Here is a 20,385-nt window from a genome sequence, read left to right as displayed (position 1 = left end):
CGTTCGAAAGCAAAGGCTTTAGAATGATCGAGAAATTTTGGAATCAATGTTTATGGTTTCGCAAGCTAGTACGATTATCATTTTCCGAGAATTAAATTCTTGGAAAGTCCTCCAATCCTGAGAAAAATGGTTCACTGTCATTGAATTATATTCGAACATTAATAAAACAAATTAAATTGTCTTTACAAAAATTGTCAAGGTACAGTTTAATATAATATAAATATATATAATATAAATTATATTTATTGAAAATTATATAAATATATATTTGTTGAACTATATAAAATAAGCGTATGCTTAATTAAATACTTCAATACATATATAAAACTGCATGTGAAATAAAATTTCTTCTTAAAAAAAAAACCATTTTTGGAGTTCTTTAATTTAAATTTTAAAAAAGTGATAAAACGATCAATAATATTTGAAATTTATATTTTTATAAAAAAAAATTAATAATTGAATTAATTTGATTTAAGACATTCAAAGAATATGATATTCAATTTTTATTGGATAATGGCACCTTAGACATATATATAATTATTGATAAATTATTAAGAATTATTTTATTTATTCATTTTTTTTTTCATTCGTTCAAAATTATTTATTATTAACAAAATCTATAGTTGAATATTTTTTCATATTTTACAAAATATTTAGCTCTGACTTAATCTTTTGCTTAATCTTCTGTTCTCAATAAATATTCAAAGTCAGCGCGTATCCATAAAGCTATTCTGCGCAGAATCTAAAAAATGTCCGATTTGCATTTATTACATATCGTGTTAATCATTTTTAACTTCCGTTGATTTTTAAGCGAGCAGACTTAATATGTTAGTTTATTAATAATTATATTTATAATAGAACGATTTCTACAATTAAAGATTTTTGCAAATTCAAGACAATAGTGAAAAAGCTTTTATATTTCGACTTGAGCGTTAACGTTGCGAGGTGATTTTTCTCTACTGAAACGTGGAAAGGTAAGAGAAAACATTTAAAAAGTCGTCGTTTCTGCACGCTATATACAAAGATAGGTGGAGAGGGAACAACTATATAACAGAAAAAGGGTTAGCTCACGGTGTTGAATCTCACTATGAAGCTTGTTGATAGTGTAGTTCGGAGCTTCAAGGTGGCTAAAATATTTCGCGAAAACTCGGATCGCATAAACAGCATCGATTTTTCAACGACCGGCGACACATTGATATCATGCTCAGAGGATGATCAAATTGTTATTTATGATTGTGAAAAGGGTACACAAATGCGCACTGTAAATTCTAAAAAATATGGCGTCGACCTTATACACTTCACTCACGCAAAGAATACAGCCATTCACAGTAGCACAAAAATTGATGACACAATTCGTTATCTCAGTCTTCATGATAATAAGTACATACGATATTTCCCAGGCCATACAAAAAAAGTAGTCTCTCTATGCATTAGCCCTATTGAAGATACATTCCTCTCTGGTTCCCTAGATAAGTCACTGAGACTTTGGGATCTGAGATCACCAAACTGTCATGGTGTAATGAATGTTTCTGGTAGACCAGTTGCTGCTTATGATCCTGAAGGCCTTATTTTTGCTGCTGGTGTTAACTCTGAATCTATTAAACTGTATGATTTGCGAAGTTTTGATAAAGGTCCATTTACTAACTTCAAACTTTCCCAAGAAAAGGAATGTGATTGGACTGGATTAAAGTTCAGTCGGGATGGAAAAACAATTTTAATTTCAACAAATGGAAGTATCATCAGACTAATAGATGCATTTCATGGTACTCCACTACAAACATTTACAGGCCATCTTAACAATAAAGGAATTCCTATTGAAGCCAGTTTTAGTCCAGATTCACAGTTTGTGTTCAGTGGATCAACAGATGGTAGAGTACATGTTTGGAATGCTGATACTGGCTATAAAGTTTGTGTTCTTAACGGAGATCATCCTGCACCAGTACAATGTGTTCAATTTAATCCAAAATATATGATGCTTGCATCTGCATGCACAAATATGGCATTCTGGTTACCGACTGTTGATGATATAGCATAAATAATGTGATAAATATATTCCAATGGTAAGCAACCAGTTTTAGAATTCATGTAAGAAAAATATAATCGGATGAACCGAAGACTAGTAGGCAGTTGTTGCCAGGCAAGTTATTGTCAACATTTTTAAACAAATTTCGACATAAAAAGTCCATAAAAATGGAACTTTCTACTCTGCTTTTGTCGTAATTGTTATATTCCTGTGAAAATATGAACATTATTGGAATTAAAAACACTGTTGACAAGATTCTCATTACAAGTGACTAAATTTTTTATGTTAGTCAATTTAAACTGTTGACTTATTATAAAAGTATTTAATGATATTGTTCATATAAGGTTTTTCCTTAAAAACCTATTTGAATTTCATAGTCATTTTATTATATGCATAATGTACACAACTTATTGTCTCAATATTTGTAACTTATACCAATGTTCCATTATTTCATAGCATACATTTTTATCAATATGATTGCAGTTATATAATTTTTTCTTTTAAATATATCAAATATTTCTAATAGATTATTTGAAAAATACATATTTGTTATAATCCTCCAACTTAAAATTTTAAATTATAAGAAAAATATATTTTCTAATTTAATTCGTAAAAAAAAAAATTAAAATCACTTATAAATTAAATTTTAATAAAATTAAAATTTTATTTAAGTATGTATTTATTTTGTTTTCTATTTTTAAATTATATTTAATTCACATTGATAAATAATACAGACAATATAGCTTTGGGTGCTTTATATTTAATAGTGATGTACCTGCTTGTATTTTAAACAAATAGTAAGCTTCCATTTTTATGTATAAATATTTATACTGTCAGTAATTATATTAATCTAGTAAATCACATACACATGTATGTAAGATGAAGCAGCACATTTCCACAAAATTCCAAAAGAAACTTACATTATAAACTACAGCAAGATAGAATTATTATTTTTGCTCTGACATATTGTGATAAATGTATTTCATTTAATGTGTTTCAAGATTTAACTTGTTTATGAATGATAGAGTGTGTGTCAATGTTCTTTAAAAAAATATTTTTATAATAAAAAAATAACATATAAAGTATAATATTAATTACAATTACAAATTAGCAAGTATTTAATATAAAACAAGATTTACTTTTATAATTCCATTGTTCTTTTTATATAAAAAAAATTTTAATAAAAATATAAAGCATTTCATTTAACAATTATGTGTAGTCTATATCTGTGGATTTATATCAGCTAATTAAGTAATACAATCTTTAAAATATTGATATACAGCTTATAATTGTTTTAATTATCTTTATATTTCATCATAAAATTTATACATACTTACAGAACAGTCAAATTAAATGCGTAAATTCAAAAAATTAAATAAATATTTTATGAAATATAATCTCAGACATATACAATATTTATAAAAAAGAAAAAATATTTTACAAATTCTTAAGTTTTTTATTTAAACATAAATTAATTCCTATTTCATTATTTAATGATTCAAAAATGTTTTCATTTTTTAATAAATCAGGTTTTTATATAATGACAAATTTATTTGTAATAAATCATAATAAAATTACTTTGTACACCTTAAAAATCTTTAAATTATTATTTTTTATTACCTTACTTTTACCCTTATACTTAATTATTTATAAGACATTCACATTTATTAAATTAATGTTTGTTATCTATAACTACTAAGTATAAAAGAAAAAGAAAATATTTATTAAAATATGTAATCGTTATTTGTTTAATGTTTGCAAAGTAACAATTTCATTTTTATATTTTAATAAGTTAAAAAAAGATTTTTAATAAATTTGTATTCATACAACAGCAACTTTTGTCACTGTATTATTATCTACAGTTTCAATATGATATAATTTTTTATCAGCTTCAGAAATTAATGTTGGAGCACCTGACATTAAATCACATCCATCGATAGTTTTTGGAAATGCAATTACTTCTCTAATACTAGATGCTTTACAGATAATAGAAATATATCTATCTAAACCTAAATTTATATACACAAGATAAAAAATATTTGTGAAATTTCAAAATTGAAATTGAATAGTTAAGTTTTACCTATTGCAATTCCACCATGTGGAGGGGCACCACTGTCTAAAGCCTCTAATAAATAAAACATTTCTGATGAATCAATATTTAACATTTTTAAAATTTCTTTTTGAAGATCTTTTTGATGAATACGAATTGACCCTCCACCAATTTCGGATCCATTAATAACTAGGTCATATTGTAATCCACGAACCTGAATATTTTTAACAGAGTTTTTAATACTTTCTTACTGAAATACTAAGAATAATTTTATACTTTCAAACCAAAATAGTTATTACAATCATACTATTACTATAAAAACAATTCTTTTTTTTTTATTTATATACATAAAATAAATAAATACCTTTAAAGGATCTGTACATAAATACTTTAAATCATCAGGATGAGGTTGAGTGAAAGGATGATGAGAAATTTCCATAACTTTAGTTTTGTTATTAATTGCAAATAATGGAAAATCGAATATCCACACAAACTTAAATACACAAGATCTAATAGCTTCACCAGCTGATTCTATGACATTTGTAAAGTCAACTCGAATTTTTCCAAGAAGTTGTCTCTAAATAAAATAATTCCAGTCACTTATTCAATTCTAATTATAATTTAAAATAATTGAAGGTTTGTATATTATATTTAATGGTTAGATATATTAAATAGAATCAGATTTACTTACAGCTTCTGCTTTTAGCCCATAAGTTAATAACAAAACATCATTTTTTTTCAAATTAAAAAAATTTGTTATTTTTTCTCTTGAAGATTTTGAAAACAAGTCTTTCAATATTTCTAATTTTAAATCTGATATTCCAAGTTGAATCAATGTTGCATTTTTAAATATTTGTGTTGACAAATTTATGAATTGTTCTTGAACAGATTTTGTTAAAAATTGCTGAAATTAAGTAAAAAATGTACATATATAATATAATTTTTATATATTTTATGATTAGAATTAAAAAAAAATACTTTTTTTTGTGGAAATACAGTTACATAGACTTCATATGGTTTATTGAGATCTTTTCCAATCATTTTTGATATATTATAAATCTAAAAAGCAGTTATTAATTTAGTTCTTTCAAAGATGATTTAAAATATAATATAGTTATAATTTAATTACCCTTCCAGGTATTCTTAGATCCGGACAATCAGTACCATAAATTTCCAATGCCTCTTCATAGGACAATCGCTCAAATGGTATTTGTAGTGGTTCTAAAAACTTAGGCCAACTATTTTCAATTAATTTTTCAGTCAAATTTATTATGTTTTCTTGATCAACAAAGGACATTTCTATATCTAACTATAATTAAATTAGATTGAATTAAAAATGTTATGCTTTAGTATTTATTATAAGTAATTAAAGTAACCTTAAACAGTTTTTATATATAACGTACTTGTGTAAATTCAGGTTGTCTATCATTTCTTGAACCTTCATCTCTGTAACACTGAGCTATTTGAAAATATCTATCAATTCCACCAACCATCAATAATTGTTTAAATTGTTGTGGACTTTGAGTAAGAGAATAAAATCTTCCTAATTGTTTTGTAGGAACAACAAATTCTTGAGCACCCTGAAATTAATGTTAAAATATTTTGAATTAAATATAAAATTCATATAATTTTCATAAAACTATTCAAATTTTACAAACTCCTGGAGTCTTCCGAAATAATATTGGAGTTACCACGTCAATAAATCCACATTGATTAATTAAATATTCTCTCATTTTCATTGTTACCCATGATCTTATTTTTAAGTTATTTTGTAATTTAGGATATCTAAGTGCTAAATATCTATACTGCATTTGAAGAAATTCTTTTGCTTCATTAAAATTACTTATATTAAATGGTAGTTTTGACATAGCTAAATTAAAAATTTCATATGATTCTATTTTAACTTCAACATCTCCAGTTTTCAAATTTGGATTACATTTATGTTTAGGTCTTGGCATAACAATTCCAGTAATTTTTAAAACTGATTCATATGGTAAGCTTAATAATTTTTTTAATAGATCTAATTTCTAAATATATAAAATAAAAAGTTTCTTATATTATTGTTATTAGTAGTAATTATTATCTATATAGATATATATTCAAAATTATTACTTGTTTATATATAATACATTGAGTAACACCATATGAGTCACGTAAAACAATAAATGCTTCCATTCTTTTAAATTGAAGCCAGCCACATAATTGTACATTTTTATTAATATCATTAATTGTTAATTCTCCACAAGTATGTGTTCTATATACAAATGTATTAACTGATTGAGTATTTATCTGTTCTTCTTCTTTCAATTGCTGTGAAGGTATTTGTTGACTATATAATTTTATAGATGGTATGCAAACTAGTTGAAAACACTAAAAAACAAATATTCATACAAATAATTTTAACTACAAAGATAATTAAATTTACTGAAATTGTATACTTTACTTTTAGGTATTTTGAATCAATTTTTTGATACTTTATGAAATTCTGTTTATATAAACAATGCAATATTTTTGATCTCAAAAACATATTTATAAGGTATATATGTATGACATAAAGTATCTTAGAACTTCAATAACAAATATTATATATCATACTAAATAAAAATTGATTCCATACGCTTTTGAATACAAATTAACATCAATAAGTTAGTCTTTAAGAAATATTCTGCCTGTACTTAAATAATCACTTTACATTAAATTACTTTGAATAATCATATTTACTATTCGAAATCGAAATATTAATTTAATATAGAAATAATAGATAAGTAATTTATTTTAAAACCTAAACGTCCTTTTCTTTTGCAGCTTCAGTAAAAATTTAAACTCATTGGATCTTCAACACATATATCAATGAGAATAAAAATTTGTACCTAACCTAACCGATGTAAATTCACATTACAAAAAAAAAAGAATATATTGATAAACGGCTTTCAATTATTGTTTATATTTGGTGAAACGTAGTTATAAATAAAAAAATTTAAAAGAATTGTATTTCTTTTTAATAAATATATAATTTAATAAATACTTAAAAAGAAAACAAATAAAAAATAATCTAAGCGTAATGTAAATTTCGAATATATTTAAATACCTTCCTAAAACATAACTATTTAATTTGTAGTTTTAAAAATTGTTTTGAATTTTTCGAATTTGTTTTATCATTAACAGTTTATTCAAAGTTCATTTATTATAATAAAATTAGTTCAAACCGTAAAAAATTTTAAATATAAATATATTTCACAAAATCAATTGTAAAATCTATTCATCAATAAAATTATAAAGAAATGAAAACTTATTAATAAGAGAACAATCAATTATATTGGTTCATTATTTATACCTCTTAATGAAAAATTAATTAATTGTAAGTTGTATTTTTATTAATCTTTCATTTTGTGATTGTACCAATTTTATAAATATATAATAAAAAAGTATTTATTGCTATTTTCAAAACAATATTTTTATACAGAATTATCTCCATGTACTTCATATTATCACAGTTCATTTTTATAATATAATTGATATTTTTCCAATGTTAAGAAATCTCCTAAATTTTCCAATGAATTGATTATATTTGTCATTTACTGTTCCAGTATATCATTGTATTATTAATTATACAATAACAAAACATGTAACGATATTAGTAATATATTGTAATAATTCAATTTGTAAATGCATGGAAATGTAATTATAAATTTAAAAATGTATAGTTAATATTGTCATATGCTTTGTTAATAAATGAAAATAACTTCATTTTGAAATGAGGTATAACATATACTGTGTTAAAAATATAATTAAATTATAAAAAAATAAGATCTGTCCAAGCATATTTATATTCATTCATTTATTAGTCATCCTAACGAAATTTTTTATACTTTTTAAAAGTACTTTATATATACTTTATATGCAATATCCTTAAATCTAATTATTTTCAGTTAAATTTATGGAAAAATTAAAGGTATTTCTCTTAACACAATTGATAAGAGTTACTGCATACGTATAAAATATTTGCTTATTCACATTGATAGTACATTTAATATTTAAGATATAAATTAGATAATGGAATAACATAAATATATTTAATATACTATAACAAGCTATTACCCAGGATAAAAAATTGAAAGACAAATTGAACTTCTTAAAAATGACAGGTAAAATATGATAGATATTTAAATTAAAGTACTGATATAACAGACCACATTATAAGTAAATAATTAATTATTTAGTACAGTTGGTATCAAATTTTGTTATAACTTATGCTCAAAGCAATCAAACTATGACTCCTTTATATATATGTAACATTATTTGAAAAACAATTATATGGCTATTTCACAAATTAGTCACCACAAGAAAGGAGCAAAAGATTAATTCGAACTTTCATTAAGAAAAGTCAACATTTAAAATTAAAATTTGAATTATAAATGTAAACTATCATATTTCAAGTTACAATCTAATAATTATGTGTTTATAAGAAAATGAAATCTAAAGCTGTAAGCATTATATAATGGTTCAAATAATATTTTGATTGAAAATTTTAATGTTAACTAAAAATATATTTTATGATTGATGCATATTAAATGTGAAATCAGAAAAGTAAAAAATAAAGCAACAAACAAAATTTTATATAAATTTGCAATTGAATTTATTAAAAGTTAATTCAATTTAAAAAGTTCTCTTGTGCAAGTACAAAATAAATAACTTTTTTTGAAAATAACTTTAGTCAAATAAATATTTGTATTTTTATATATTCCATTAAACTGAATATATATAGATTTTTATAAATTCAATCAAATATTGACTTATTAAATGTTTTTAATAATTCTTGTTCATCGTATATATATACAATGTAAACTCTAATTAATGAATATTATTAATCGAAAATATCTTTGTTCTTACTTTGCTACTCTTTATTCTTTAACTCTATAATATTAATATTATAATATACATATTTAATATCGCTTTATAATATATAGTACACACGAAATAGTTTTATCATTTACTTTACAGAATTAAATTAATGTAGTTGATGGAAATATTCGACTATTGGAAATTTCAATTATTTATTTCTTGTATTACCAAAAAAACATAACAAAATAACCTATTCGTAATAAATATGATGAAAGATGTATTAATAAACGATGATGGTCTGAATAAATTAAGTATTTTTATGTATTAAACTCAGCATAAACACAAGCTTTAAATAATTTTTAATAAATAAAAAAGCATAATAAATTATAATTGTTGCTACTTATTTTATGACATATTAAGTGTAAAAAAGGAAGATGAAAGGCATGCTTAAACATACTAAAAAATGATGGTATTTAAATAATTATCTATGTGCTCTTGATAGTAGGTAGATTTTAGAATATCTTATTTTTTATAGGTGCTTTTAGTTTAAACACAGTTTTAAATTAAATACTTTTGTATCGCATATAAGTAAAGTTTATAAATAATATCCTAACAAGATTTTACTGTTTTCAAATGACTATTAAAAATTATTGTTATAACTATTATTTTGTATTTTTAACTAGTTACTTTGATTGAATTTTGTTGATGTAATTTTCCTATCATTGATTTTTTTTTGTAAATGCAAATAAAATTTATAAAAGAATGAACAAAACAGTATATTTTATAATTATGGTTATAAATTACCACTGTTATAAATGATAAATTACCAATAACATTATGAATTAGTTAATAATAATGTAAAATATGACCTTTATATGTGAAAATTTTAATATTAAAATTAATATATAAATAAAATAAATAAATTGATTTTTAGTTTAGCCAATAAGATATTTAGTTATTGTTTATTAATAGATTATACTTTTGGTATGCAAATTAATCAGTGATTTATTATTAAAGTAACTTGGTAAATTTTTGTTTTAATATTTTTTATTTAATTAAAACGTATATTTAAAATTATTATAAACTTATAACTACAAATAATAAGTTAAAACTACAAATAATCCTTCAAAATCTATTTGTTAAATATTTAAATTTTTGCCTGAGATCAAAGAATGCTAGTAAAAATAAAGTCTTAATGCTGGGTAATATTTTTTATGTTTTATATAAAAATTATTCAATATTCAGTGCTTTTTAAATTAATATTTTTATCATTATATTGTTGTAATGAATATATTTGGCATTGTAATCTTCAAAAATGGTATAACGATTATCAATATCTTTATCAATTAAATTTGATTTATTAAATAATTTATTGAATTAATCAATTATACCATATTTAAATTATTGGCATATATTTTTAGTTTTTATTTTATTTTTTACTTGTAAACAAAGTAAATATTTATATTTATTACATTTTTAATAGTCTTTTTAGTATTGGTTTTAATGTCATTTTATAGGAAGTTTGTAAATTCATTAGCTTGAATATATTGTAATTTTTATATTTAATGAAATTTGTTTTTATTTATTTAAAGGGCATTAATTGTAGTTATTGGGGGAAAGATGGTGTTTAGTTTTCTCTTGTACAACCAATATAGATATATTTTATTTTTAGATTTCATGATTTTTCAGTGGTTCTTATTCCATGTATTTGTAGATTAGTACTTTTATTTACTTTTTATATTATTAATATTAATAGAAATAAGTTAAAGTTTGTATTGTAATTTATTTATATTACAGTTATTTTTATAAATTTATGTATTGATCAATGTATATATCTGTAAAATAGCATCTATTAGAAATTTACAATATTTTTTATCGATTTGCATATATATTTGACGTTACTAATGCTTTAAAAAGTTAAATTAAATTTAAATTTAAAAAATTAAAAAAAAATATGCTTAACCTATATATAATATTAAAATGTTGAGTAAGAAGTGTTTGACACATTAAATAATGTAAATAAGTGTTAAGATAGCATAATGTTGAAGGGGAATCCATTTGATATTATGTAGTCAGGATACAGAATTAAAGGATTTATTTTATTCTTGGAATAGTTTTGGTCGATTGAATAAAAACAATGATAAGGCAGTGATCGTCTTTTTACAAGCATCATTGATATTTACTTTACAAACTTCATTGTATATTTGCACAATATTGATTAAAATACATAACTTAAAACAGTTAAATCGTTGTATATTTCTTATTGTATATAAATAACATAATATTAAAATTTTTTCTTTGACACATGCCTCACTAGTATTGATATTCATACTCTTGTTTTATATACATCAATATATAACTTTCATTGTCCAGCCTAACGTGAGATATATAAAGATACGACAGTAATAATCGTAAATAACTGCTAACATCTCTCATTTGTTTCTGTAAGATAGGAAAAACTAAAATTTAAAAAGACAGGTAAAGAATAATTTTAAGATCATTAATATTTAATATTAAGTCAAAAATTTTATACAAATTTTATAGATATATACTTTTAAAAAATTAAAAATATTAAAATATTGAGTGTAAGTATTATCGATTTTTATAAAAAATTATAGTAATTTACTAATTTTCTTCCTATTTTATTAAGTTCAATACTTTAAATTCTTTTATTTGTTCAAATATGTTATATTTGTTTAAATTTTTAATAAAATTATACTCGTATTTTATTGCGCATGCGGAAACAGAATACACTGCTTGTTATAACTGTATGTGGGCACAAAACAAAAAAAGCTGTACAATCTAGCATTTAGCTTTGAGTTTATAATCTAAATGAATTAATCACTCTTATTTGTGTATGATTATTGGTTAGAATATAAATGCATTTTAACCTCATAAGTTTATCAATACGTATGCGTACATAAGTTATGTGCATGACGTTATGTTTTTAAACTTAAAACTGGTTTTTTACTTCTGGAAAAATATTTAATATGGTACGAGCATAAGAAAATAAAAAATATAAATATAAACTATCTTTAATAATTTATAAACTTATTTTTCAGTTACCATTATCCTTATTACGTACTGCTCAAAATCATCCTATGGTAAATTTTAAACGTTCAAATTATTTTTCAATATATGTATATATTTATATTTATTTCTTAATTTAATTTTTTGTATTAAAATAATTTTATTAGTTAGTAGAATTGAAAAATGGAGAAACTTATAATGGCCACTTAGTCAGTTGTGATAATTGGATGAATATTAATTTACGAGAAGTTATCTGTACATCAAGAGTAAGTTTAAATAAATTTATTACGTTTTTACTTCCTTAATTTAGTAAAAAATTAATTAAATAGGTAAAATTATATTAACTATTTCACCAATATTAACACCTTAAAAATTTTTGTTGTAGTTTATAATTATATTGATAATAACTATTTTAATTAATTTAAAATTTCTGTGGTGTGTTATATAAGGTAATATTAACATTTAAAGTTGCAGATAAGTAAAAAATAAGATCATGATTTGAAATTCCTAAGTTTGTAATATTATTAATTTAAATAGTTAAAGTTAATATTTAAATATCAAATATTTATAAGATAATTTTAAAAGTTTATAAAAAAGTTATTTATATTTAGTTATATATTCAATACCATATTAATAATGAAATATGATATATTTTATGAACATATATCAATTTGATTTAATATTTCAAATTGAGTATATACAAATTTAGTATTATGGTCTAAGATTATTTAACAAGTTTATAAAAAAGTTCTTTATATTTAGTTATATATTATATGCCATATTAATAAAAATATATATTTTTTGATACGGAAAGTAAACTTATAAATACATAAGTTTAATTGAGAATGTAAATTTAATTCAAATTAATAAGAGAATTTAATATTTCCACAATAAAAACATTTATATCTTTATATATTTTTATATATATAAATTCATAGAATCCATGGGCTTATAAAAGCTTTAATATTAAGAAAGTATTAATAAATGCAATAAATTTACTGCATAATAATTATTTATTTGTTATTTAAATATTTTGAATTAGAAAAAATGCTTCAATACTATGTAATATTAAATTTCATAATCATTTATTTAGGATGGGGACAAATTTTGGAGAATGCCAGAATGTTATATCAGAGGAAGCACAATTAAATATTTACGGATACCTGATGAAATTATTGATATGGTCAAAGAGGATGTTCAAATGAAATCAAGGGGACGAGGAGAAATGAAAATGAGAGGTGGGCAAAATCAAAGAGGTAGTCGTGGAGGTGGAAGAGGTATATAAAAATACTTATTAATAAATTAAAATAATATGTAATATATAATATATAAATAGCTAAATTTTTAATAAACTATCATAAATATTTAAATTAAATACTATCTTATATTTAATGTAAGCTAATAATAATATGTTAAATAAAAATATAAACATGATAACTTAATTATTTTATCACAATAATCATTATTACCTAATTAATCATTATTACATAAGCTTAATTTCTTATAAAAAATCTTTTTAATTATAATAACATATTTAATTTAAAAAAGTTTTGTATTAAAAAAGTTTAAGAATATTCATTAACTAAAATATAGTTTTAAATACATTTGAATTTATAGTAAAAAAAATTATAAATTGAAAATGCATATTAAAGTATTGAAATAAAGTAAATTTTTGTTATTAAAAAAATTTATTTTTCACATTAAGAATAAAATGAAATTTAAATAAATAATATGCTAACATTTAAATATAGTTAATTATTATAATAATAATCTAATTTATTATTGAATATATTATTAAAATAATATTAATTTGTCATTGAATATAAGCATTAAAAATTTGTTAATAATATTGTATAACCATAAAATTGGTACTTATATTATAAATGGTGTTCATGATTATATTTTTTAGTATTTTTTTTTTTAATTGACCCTAAAAAAGAATAATATAAAAGGTTTTAAGAATTATTTAAATAAAAAAAATTATCAGAAATAAACAATTTTAAAAATAAAAATAAAATTTTATTTAATTTATTTATAATCATTTAAATAAGAAATTTTAAATAAGTAACTTTAAGAAAAACCATTTCAACAAAACTTAAAATATATATTAAAGTGGTTGTATAATTTCATCAAATTAATTTCATCAATTTTTCCATTAATAAAAAGAATATAATCTATGAATATACCATTGATTCGAAATTCGAAATTTTTATTACTCTTTAAGAAATTTGAATTATGGATTCAAAAAATAAGAATTAGAAAACCAAAATAAAATTATAAAATGGCATAAAAATAGGAAATATTCCATATTTCAATAAATTATAAAGTACGATATTACAAGTTTTAATAACTTTTACTATAAAATAATGAAAAATTGATTATTTAATTAAATGTAAATCAGTAACATTAATTTTATATGCAATGATGGTTAAAATCGTGAATTAATTCCAGGTACATTTGGTAGTCGAGGAGGGAGAGGACCTGTATCAGTAGGTCGAGGTGGCAACAATCCAGGAAATAAAAATAAAAAATTAAATTAGTTTATATTAAATTATTTCCTTTTTTATTTTGTTATACAACTCTATATTTAAATACTTTAAATATATGCAAAATATTATAAAAATTTGATTATCTTTTAATAAAATATGAACTATTGCATTGCATGTAGTATTATAAGTTCTTATTATTATAACAAGAATACATTAAAATTAAAAATTTATAATATAGATCAATGATCATTTCTCTTTATGACGATTTAATTAAACAAGTAATATCAAGTCATCTAACAAATATGTATTAACAGTATTTATAGTTGAAACTAATATTCATCACTAAACTAGTGTATATATTAAAAATAGTAATGATTGCCTGTAGAGAAAAACAAATAATATAATGTACAAATAAAAATTAATACATACATTTTTTCATAAATTAAAAATGTAGAGAATTAATTAGTTACCAATTATATACCACCAAAATTAATTTCTTTTAAATCATTATTAGTAGTAGTTGAGAAGATACGTAGAACTTTGTACCAATTTGTAAGAATCAGGGAGTTAAAATTTTTTATGTATATGGTAATAGAATGCAAATTACTTTTGCTAAACCAGATGCATATGTTTAACACCTCATTTTATACTTCACCAAGTCTATTAAAGTATAAATAATTTCATCTATGCTGGTTGTTTGAAAACTTATAATGATGCAAAATGATACTATAGGATATTATCAAGATATTAACATAAATTTTTTATATTGTACTTGATAATAATTATAATAGTTGATACTACTTTTTAATTCTTACCTATCCATTTATACATTTTCATAATGAACAATTGTGATGTTAACCATTATGTCAACATGATGGTTTGATAAAAGATAATTTATTATGTTTATGGTAAATAAAGAATATTTTACAATGTTCTTATATGAATTTATATAACCACATTATATAATTATTTATTTATCCTTCTATATCTGATATCTATGAATATAATTTTTGTTGATTTACTTAGCAATCAATTCAAATACATATTGTTTGAATAGAATTCTGCTTCTAATATCGACATTTTTTAATATATGAAAACAAGAATTCATAAAGTTTATTGTTTCCTAACAAAAACAAAATGAACTATTTTCGAAAGATTAAGAAAATATGATTGTAAATCAAAAAACAAACATTTGGTCTTATTATACACAAACTTCTTAATATTAAATACTTAAAAGTATTATATTTATTATGAATTAATTTAATAACTAAATTTTTATGGCATTTTGAAAATAATACATTTGTTTACATGTATTATTTGCACATAAAATCAATATTTTTTTTTATTATAAAGAAAGTTAATTATCAATTACTAACATTATTATATAAAATAGTTTTAAATATTTTAAATTATACACATGAAAATAATTTACATACTTTTAAGAAAAATATTGTTTTAAATAAAATATAAATTATGAAATTGAATACATAAATTTTCTACGTAGTAATTAATCTAAGGTCCAATAAGAATATTTTCACTTTATATTTAATTTAATGAAAATATGGTATGTCTAATGAAGATGAGTATATATTATTGAAATGTCACATTTTAACAACAAAAATTATATAATAAAGTTAAAAGATTTAAATATTATATAATTTCTTAAAATTATTTCTTAAAAAATTGTACTGTAACAATTATGAGTGACTAGTATATGTATTTATAATATTTTGCTATAACTATACATACTAAAATATGTGTAAAAATGTTAGATTTTACAATTTTAATTTCTATATCTGATAATTATTATTCAATAATTTTGAAACAATTTTTAATTGATATTTTTAAATTTTTGCACTACCATATTTAATTTTCTTTTTAACATTTTAATACATATATTTTTTTTATACATAAATTGATTTGTAATATTTTTTAAATCTATATATCTTTTTATAGTATATATCACTTATATCCCTTTATAATTTTAACTATGATTTTGTATTATTCTTAATTTTTATATATTTTTATATATGTTTATAAACGAATAATTAATTCATTAAATATAATGTTATCTAATTTAATTAAGTTAGATAAAAAGATTAAAATATAAAAGTATTAATTTGAATATTATTATTAAGAAAATTATTTAAATTAGTCGATTAATAACATTTATATATTGATTTTTTTAATGTAAAATGAAGTTTTAATATATAATGTAATACTTGAAAAAAATAAAAATAAACTAGATTGTAGAAAATGTACGTATAATACCCAGTTATAAATTTAATGGAATTTTTGCTAAAGGTATTCAAATTAATAAAAAGGAACTAGGAGTTATTCCGGTAAAATTCCAATGACATTTATATTTTACTTTATATATACATATAAATATAATTAGATACTAAAACTATACATTTTCAAAATAAATATTTTAAATTTTTACATAATAAATTTAAAACAATTAATTTATTGATAATTTAATCATCGATTTATTAATGGAAATTAATGTGATGTTACTATGAAATTCATATTTACTTTTATTAATTACTTCATTTTCCATATAACATTTATAGTGCAATTTGTAGATTATCAATTAATAAGTTTTTAATTTTTGAATACGATTTAAAATGCATGATCCTTAAAAACATTTATATTAATTATAAAAGACATAACAAATATTTTTTTTAATATTTGCATGTTTTTATATTAGATTAGATTAAAAAATATGTATGTTCAAAAGGTAAATATAATTTTGAACTTATGTATAATAAATAATAAATTATAAACAATATTTATTTATCAATACTTTTTTATAATTTATCAAATTTTAATTTTTAATTTTATTAACAGCACAAAAAAAATCAATTGTATGTATTGTGGATATCCCTGTACTATTTTTATATTATTTAACAGTTATAAAAGATATTATTTTGAAAATTATTTAAAAAGATATTTTTATTTAGTTTTCTATGTAAAAGAATAGACAAAAATTTGTTTATTGTGCTAATAAAAACATTTAATTTTTACCTCTTAGGATAACATTAATGCTTTTTTATCATTCTTCAACACAATCCATTAAGTATTATATTATTCAGTACCTTTCGTTCTTATAACAAATTATCTGTAAATGTTTTCTAATTAAAATCCGTTTAAACAATTTTCTTAGATTTATTTAAAAGTTTACACGCTTTTTTTTAGTAATTTAATATATATAAGTAAAAATAAAAGATGTTAAAAAATTACACAAAAATTTAATAATTTTTTAATAAAATGTATTAATTAATAAAATACAATATTTAGGAATCAAATTAATTAACGAATAATAAACAAATATTTTAAATTAAAATAATATTAAGTAGATGCCATAATTTAATTAAAACTTATATTACTATTATATATAAAAAATAAGTTTAATAAAATAAATAGACCACGTAATCTTTTAAGCTGTTAATTAAAAACTTATTTATGTAAAAATAAAATTTATATTAAATCAATTTACGCGCTTATTTAAACATTTTTTATTTAAATTAAGGAATAAGTACGCATTTGATTTCAGTTGTGTCCAACATTATTTACTCACGTAGTATAATCAAGCGCGTCACGGATGTAGCTGTGTATATCCAGAAACGCGCCCTTTGGCTTCCCTTTCCACGGCTTTGCATTGGAGTGGTGTTTAATCGGGAGTGATCGTCAAGGTGAATAAATATTTTTTCATAGTAATCTTTATTTTTTAGTCACTAAATTATTCAATCCATTAATGAATATTAGTACATTGTAATTTTATTATTTTTTTCCACATAATTTTATTATTATTTTTATATTAAAAATCTGTTTGCATAAATTTTAGGATAGAAATGTGTATCGATTTTTGTGAGTTACAATAAGTTAACACGATGCTACATTCTAGTTTGTCGAAACCCACCTTTCATTAAAACTTTTTTATGCTGTTATTTATTTTAAATTTGTATTAATACAAATTAACATTTCAGATACGCGCGTGTATACGTATAAATAAATATATGTGTTTAAGAAGATACAGAAAAAGAAATCATAATCACTATTTTAGTCTCATTTGTTTTAATTTTATTAGTGTATTTTTGTGTTATGTATTTATTATAAAGAAATGCTTCAAATAAATTCATGTGACTTGGAGGTATTTTAATTTATAAAATTTTGTATATGAATAATTATAATTAACGTGCTACAGTATTTATTAAAACCTTTGTAGTTATTATAAATACCTATAAAATCACATGCTTACATTTTATAACTTATTCAATGTTCATAATTAAAATGTGTAATATATTTTTTCATCTGTAGTTATAAATAATTTTATTAAGTTTTATTGCGTTATTTTAGATTTTAATTTAATACATCATGGCAGATAACGATGATCTTTTGGATTATGAAGATGAAGAGCAGACTGAACAAATTGTGGAAGGCAATGGAGAAGTTGTCCCTGCTAAAAAAGAAGTTAAAGGAACATATGTTTCAATACATAGTAGTGGTTTTAGAGATTTCTTATTAAAACCTGAAATTTTACGTGCAATTGTAGATTGTGGTTTTGAACATCCTTCAGAAGGTAATGTTATAATTATTTTTATAAATAATTTGAAAGAACCATCGTATGATGAAACATATTGATAGGGACAACTGATTTATATGATTATATATCTTAACTCTGATTTTAGTTAAAAATTAAAGTAAAAACATTATTTTAAGGAGCTCAATATTCAAAATTTTTATTAATTTATAGTTCAACATGAATGCATTCCACAAGCTGTTCTTGGTATGGATATTCTTTGCCAAGCAAAATCTGGTATGGGGAAAACAGCAGTCTTTGTTTTAGCTACATTACAACAACTGGAATTAACTGAAAATCAAGTTTATGTTCTTGTGATGTGTCATACAAGAGAATTAGCATTTCAAATCAGCAAAGAATATGAGAGATTTAGCAAATATATGCCACAAGTAAAGGTAAAATTTAAAATTTTTAATTTTTTTAAAATTTAAGAGGCTTCTTAATATATATTAAGAAAAATTTAAATGATGTTTTATTTTTCTAAATTAAAGATGATGACATTTAATTTACCACTACCCACTACTGATTAAAATTTTTGGATTATAAAATTATATAAATTGAATAATAATTATTATTAATTTTCATGATTTATTTTCAGGTATCAGTATTTTTTGGAGGTCTACCGATTCAGAAAGATGAAGAAGTTTTAAAAAATACATGTCCTCACATAGTTGTTGGAACACCAGGACGTATTTTAGCTCTTATTAAAAGTAAAAAACTCAGTTTAAAGCATCTTAAACATTTTGTTCTTGATGAATGTGATAAAATGCTTGAACAACTTGGTAAATTATTTATATTAGTTTGAAGCAATATCATTTTTAAATTATAGAAACATAATAATTTTATCATATTATAGATATGCGCAAAGATGTGCAAGAGATTTTCCGAAGCACTCCTCATGGTAAACAAGTTATGATGTTCAGCGCTACACTATCTAAGGAGATTCGTCCAGTCTGCAAGAAATTCATGCAAGATGTAAGATGTGATGACTTCACTTTGATCTTCAATTCCATCCTCATGTATAAATATCGATTAGAAAACGTCAGGGGGGTAGGGTAGATATACCAGTTTGTGGAGGCACTAATCTGAAGTTTATTTCAATTATCAAAATGATTATATGGATACCATTAGAGATGCAACATTCTCTGATAAAGCCAATTTCTTCATGCCTTTATTCAAGATAAATTTAAAAAATAAAACCATTCGCGATTTCAAACGACATTAAAAAAATTTCGTTTTTTTTAAATCGAATTTTCAACTATATAAGTATGCGTGTGCGTGTGTGTCTGTAACATACATACATGCACACGCACACACACGTATATATATATACTGAAAATAGTAAAAGCATATAAATTAATGTAGGGAA

At 21.3% G+C, this 20,385-nt stretch overlaps 4 protein-coding genes across 5 annotated transcripts in view; 3 read left to right on the top strand and 1 right to left on the bottom strand.

Annotated features, from left to right (window-relative positions):
* The first annotated feature begins 1,055 nt into the window (after window positions 1–1,055).
* Wdr82 (WD repeat domain 82) lies at window positions 1,056–2,314 on the top strand. The gene has a single exon (XM_011504028.1). The coding sequence runs from the start codon at window positions 1,088–1,090 to the stop codon at window positions 2,033–2,035; it is 948 nt and encodes a 315-aa protein (XP_011502330.1). The 5' UTR covers window positions 1,056–1,087; the 3' UTR covers window positions 2,036–2,314.
* Window positions 2,315–3,787: 1,473 nt separating this feature from the next.
* Window positions 3,788–8,268, bottom strand: AspRS-m (aspartyl-tRNA synthetase, mitochondrial). The gene is made up of 10 exons (XM_011504084.1): window positions 8,251–8,268; window positions 6,186–6,443; window positions 5,732–6,100; window positions 5,477–5,653; window positions 5,203–5,382; window positions 5,052–5,132; window positions 4,765–4,977; window positions 4,438–4,650; window positions 4,104–4,287; window positions 3,788–4,032 (listed from the first exon to the last, which is right to left on the bottom strand). The coding sequence occupies exons 1-10, from the start codon at window positions 8,266–8,268 to the stop codon at window positions 3,845–3,847; spliced, it is 1,881 nt and encodes a 626-aa protein (XP_011502386.1). The 3' UTR covers window positions 3,788–3,844.
* Window positions 8,269–11,367: 3,099 nt separating this feature from the next.
* LOC105365780 (U6 snRNA-associated Sm-like protein LSm4) lies at window positions 11,368–14,522 on the top strand. Of its 2 annotated transcripts, none has more exons than XM_011504027.1 (5): window positions 11,368–11,393; window positions 11,978–12,019; window positions 12,113–12,211; window positions 13,039–13,222; window positions 14,397–14,522. In XM_011504027.1, the coding sequence occupies exons 2-5, from the start codon at window positions 12,017–12,019 to the stop codon at window positions 14,483–14,485; spliced, it is 375 nt and encodes a 124-aa protein (XP_011502329.1). In that variant the 5' UTR covers window positions 11,368–11,393; window positions 11,978–12,016; the 3' UTR covers window positions 14,486–14,522. The 2 variants fall into 2 exon arrangements, with proteins under 2 accessions (XP_011502329.1, XP_011502328.1); XM_011504026.1 differs by lacking the exon at window positions 11,368–11,393 and adding an exon at window positions 11,816–11,908.
* A 3,501-nt stretch (window positions 14,523–18,023) lies between these two features.
* Window positions 18,024–20,385, top strand: part of Hel25E (ATP-dependent RNA helicase 25E) — a 4,328-nt gene continuing 1,966 nt past the window's right edge. Inside the window, exons 1-5 of the mRNA XM_011504025.1 lie at window positions 18,024–18,129; window positions 18,794–19,016; window positions 19,191–19,411; window positions 19,615–19,798; window positions 19,873–19,991. Coding sequence (XP_011502327.1) covers window positions 18,812–19,016; window positions 19,191–19,411; window positions 19,615–19,798; window positions 19,873–19,991 — 729 coding nt within the window. The 5' untranslated portion in view covers window positions 18,024–18,129; window positions 18,794–18,811. The remainder of the gene's footprint in view (window positions 18,130–18,793; window positions 19,017–19,190; window positions 19,412–19,614; window positions 19,799–19,872; window positions 19,992–20,385) is intronic.

The sequence above is a fragment of the Ceratosolen solmsi genome, unplaced genomic scaffold, assembly GCF_000503995.2.
Source record: "Ceratosolen solmsi marchali unplaced genomic scaffold, CerSol_1.0 scaffold26, whole genome shotgun sequence".
In the NCBI taxonomy this organism is placed as follows: domain Eukaryota; kingdom Metazoa; phylum Arthropoda; class Insecta; order Hymenoptera; family Agaonidae; genus Ceratosolen; species Ceratosolen solmsi.
Note: the sequence above shows the minus strand (reverse complement) of the source record. Positions and strands in the feature narration are given on the sequence as shown.

Coding starts and splice junctions, on each gene's coding strand:
- Wdr82 (XM_011504028.1), top strand. CDS start 1,088: ATGAAGCTTGTTGATAGTGTAGTTCGGAGCTTCAAGGTGGCTAAAATA.
- AspRS-m (XM_011504084.1), bottom strand. Junction 6,101..6,185: donor AATGTATTATATATAAACAA/GTAATAATTTTG, acceptor TTATATATTTAG/AAATTAGATCTATTAAAAAA. Junction 4,033..4,103: donor ACATGGTGGAATTGCAATAG/GTAAAACTTAAC, acceptor ATATAAATTTAG/GTTTAGATAGATATATTTCT.
- LOC105365780 (XM_011504026.1), top strand. Junction 12,020..12,112: donor CTGCTCAAAATCATCCTATG/GTAAATTTTAAA, acceptor TAATTTTATTAG/TTAGTAGAATTGAAAAATGG. Junction 13,223..14,396: donor TAGTCGTGGAGGTGGAAGAG/GTATATAAAAAT, acceptor AATTAATTCCAG/GTACATTTGGTAGTCGAGGA.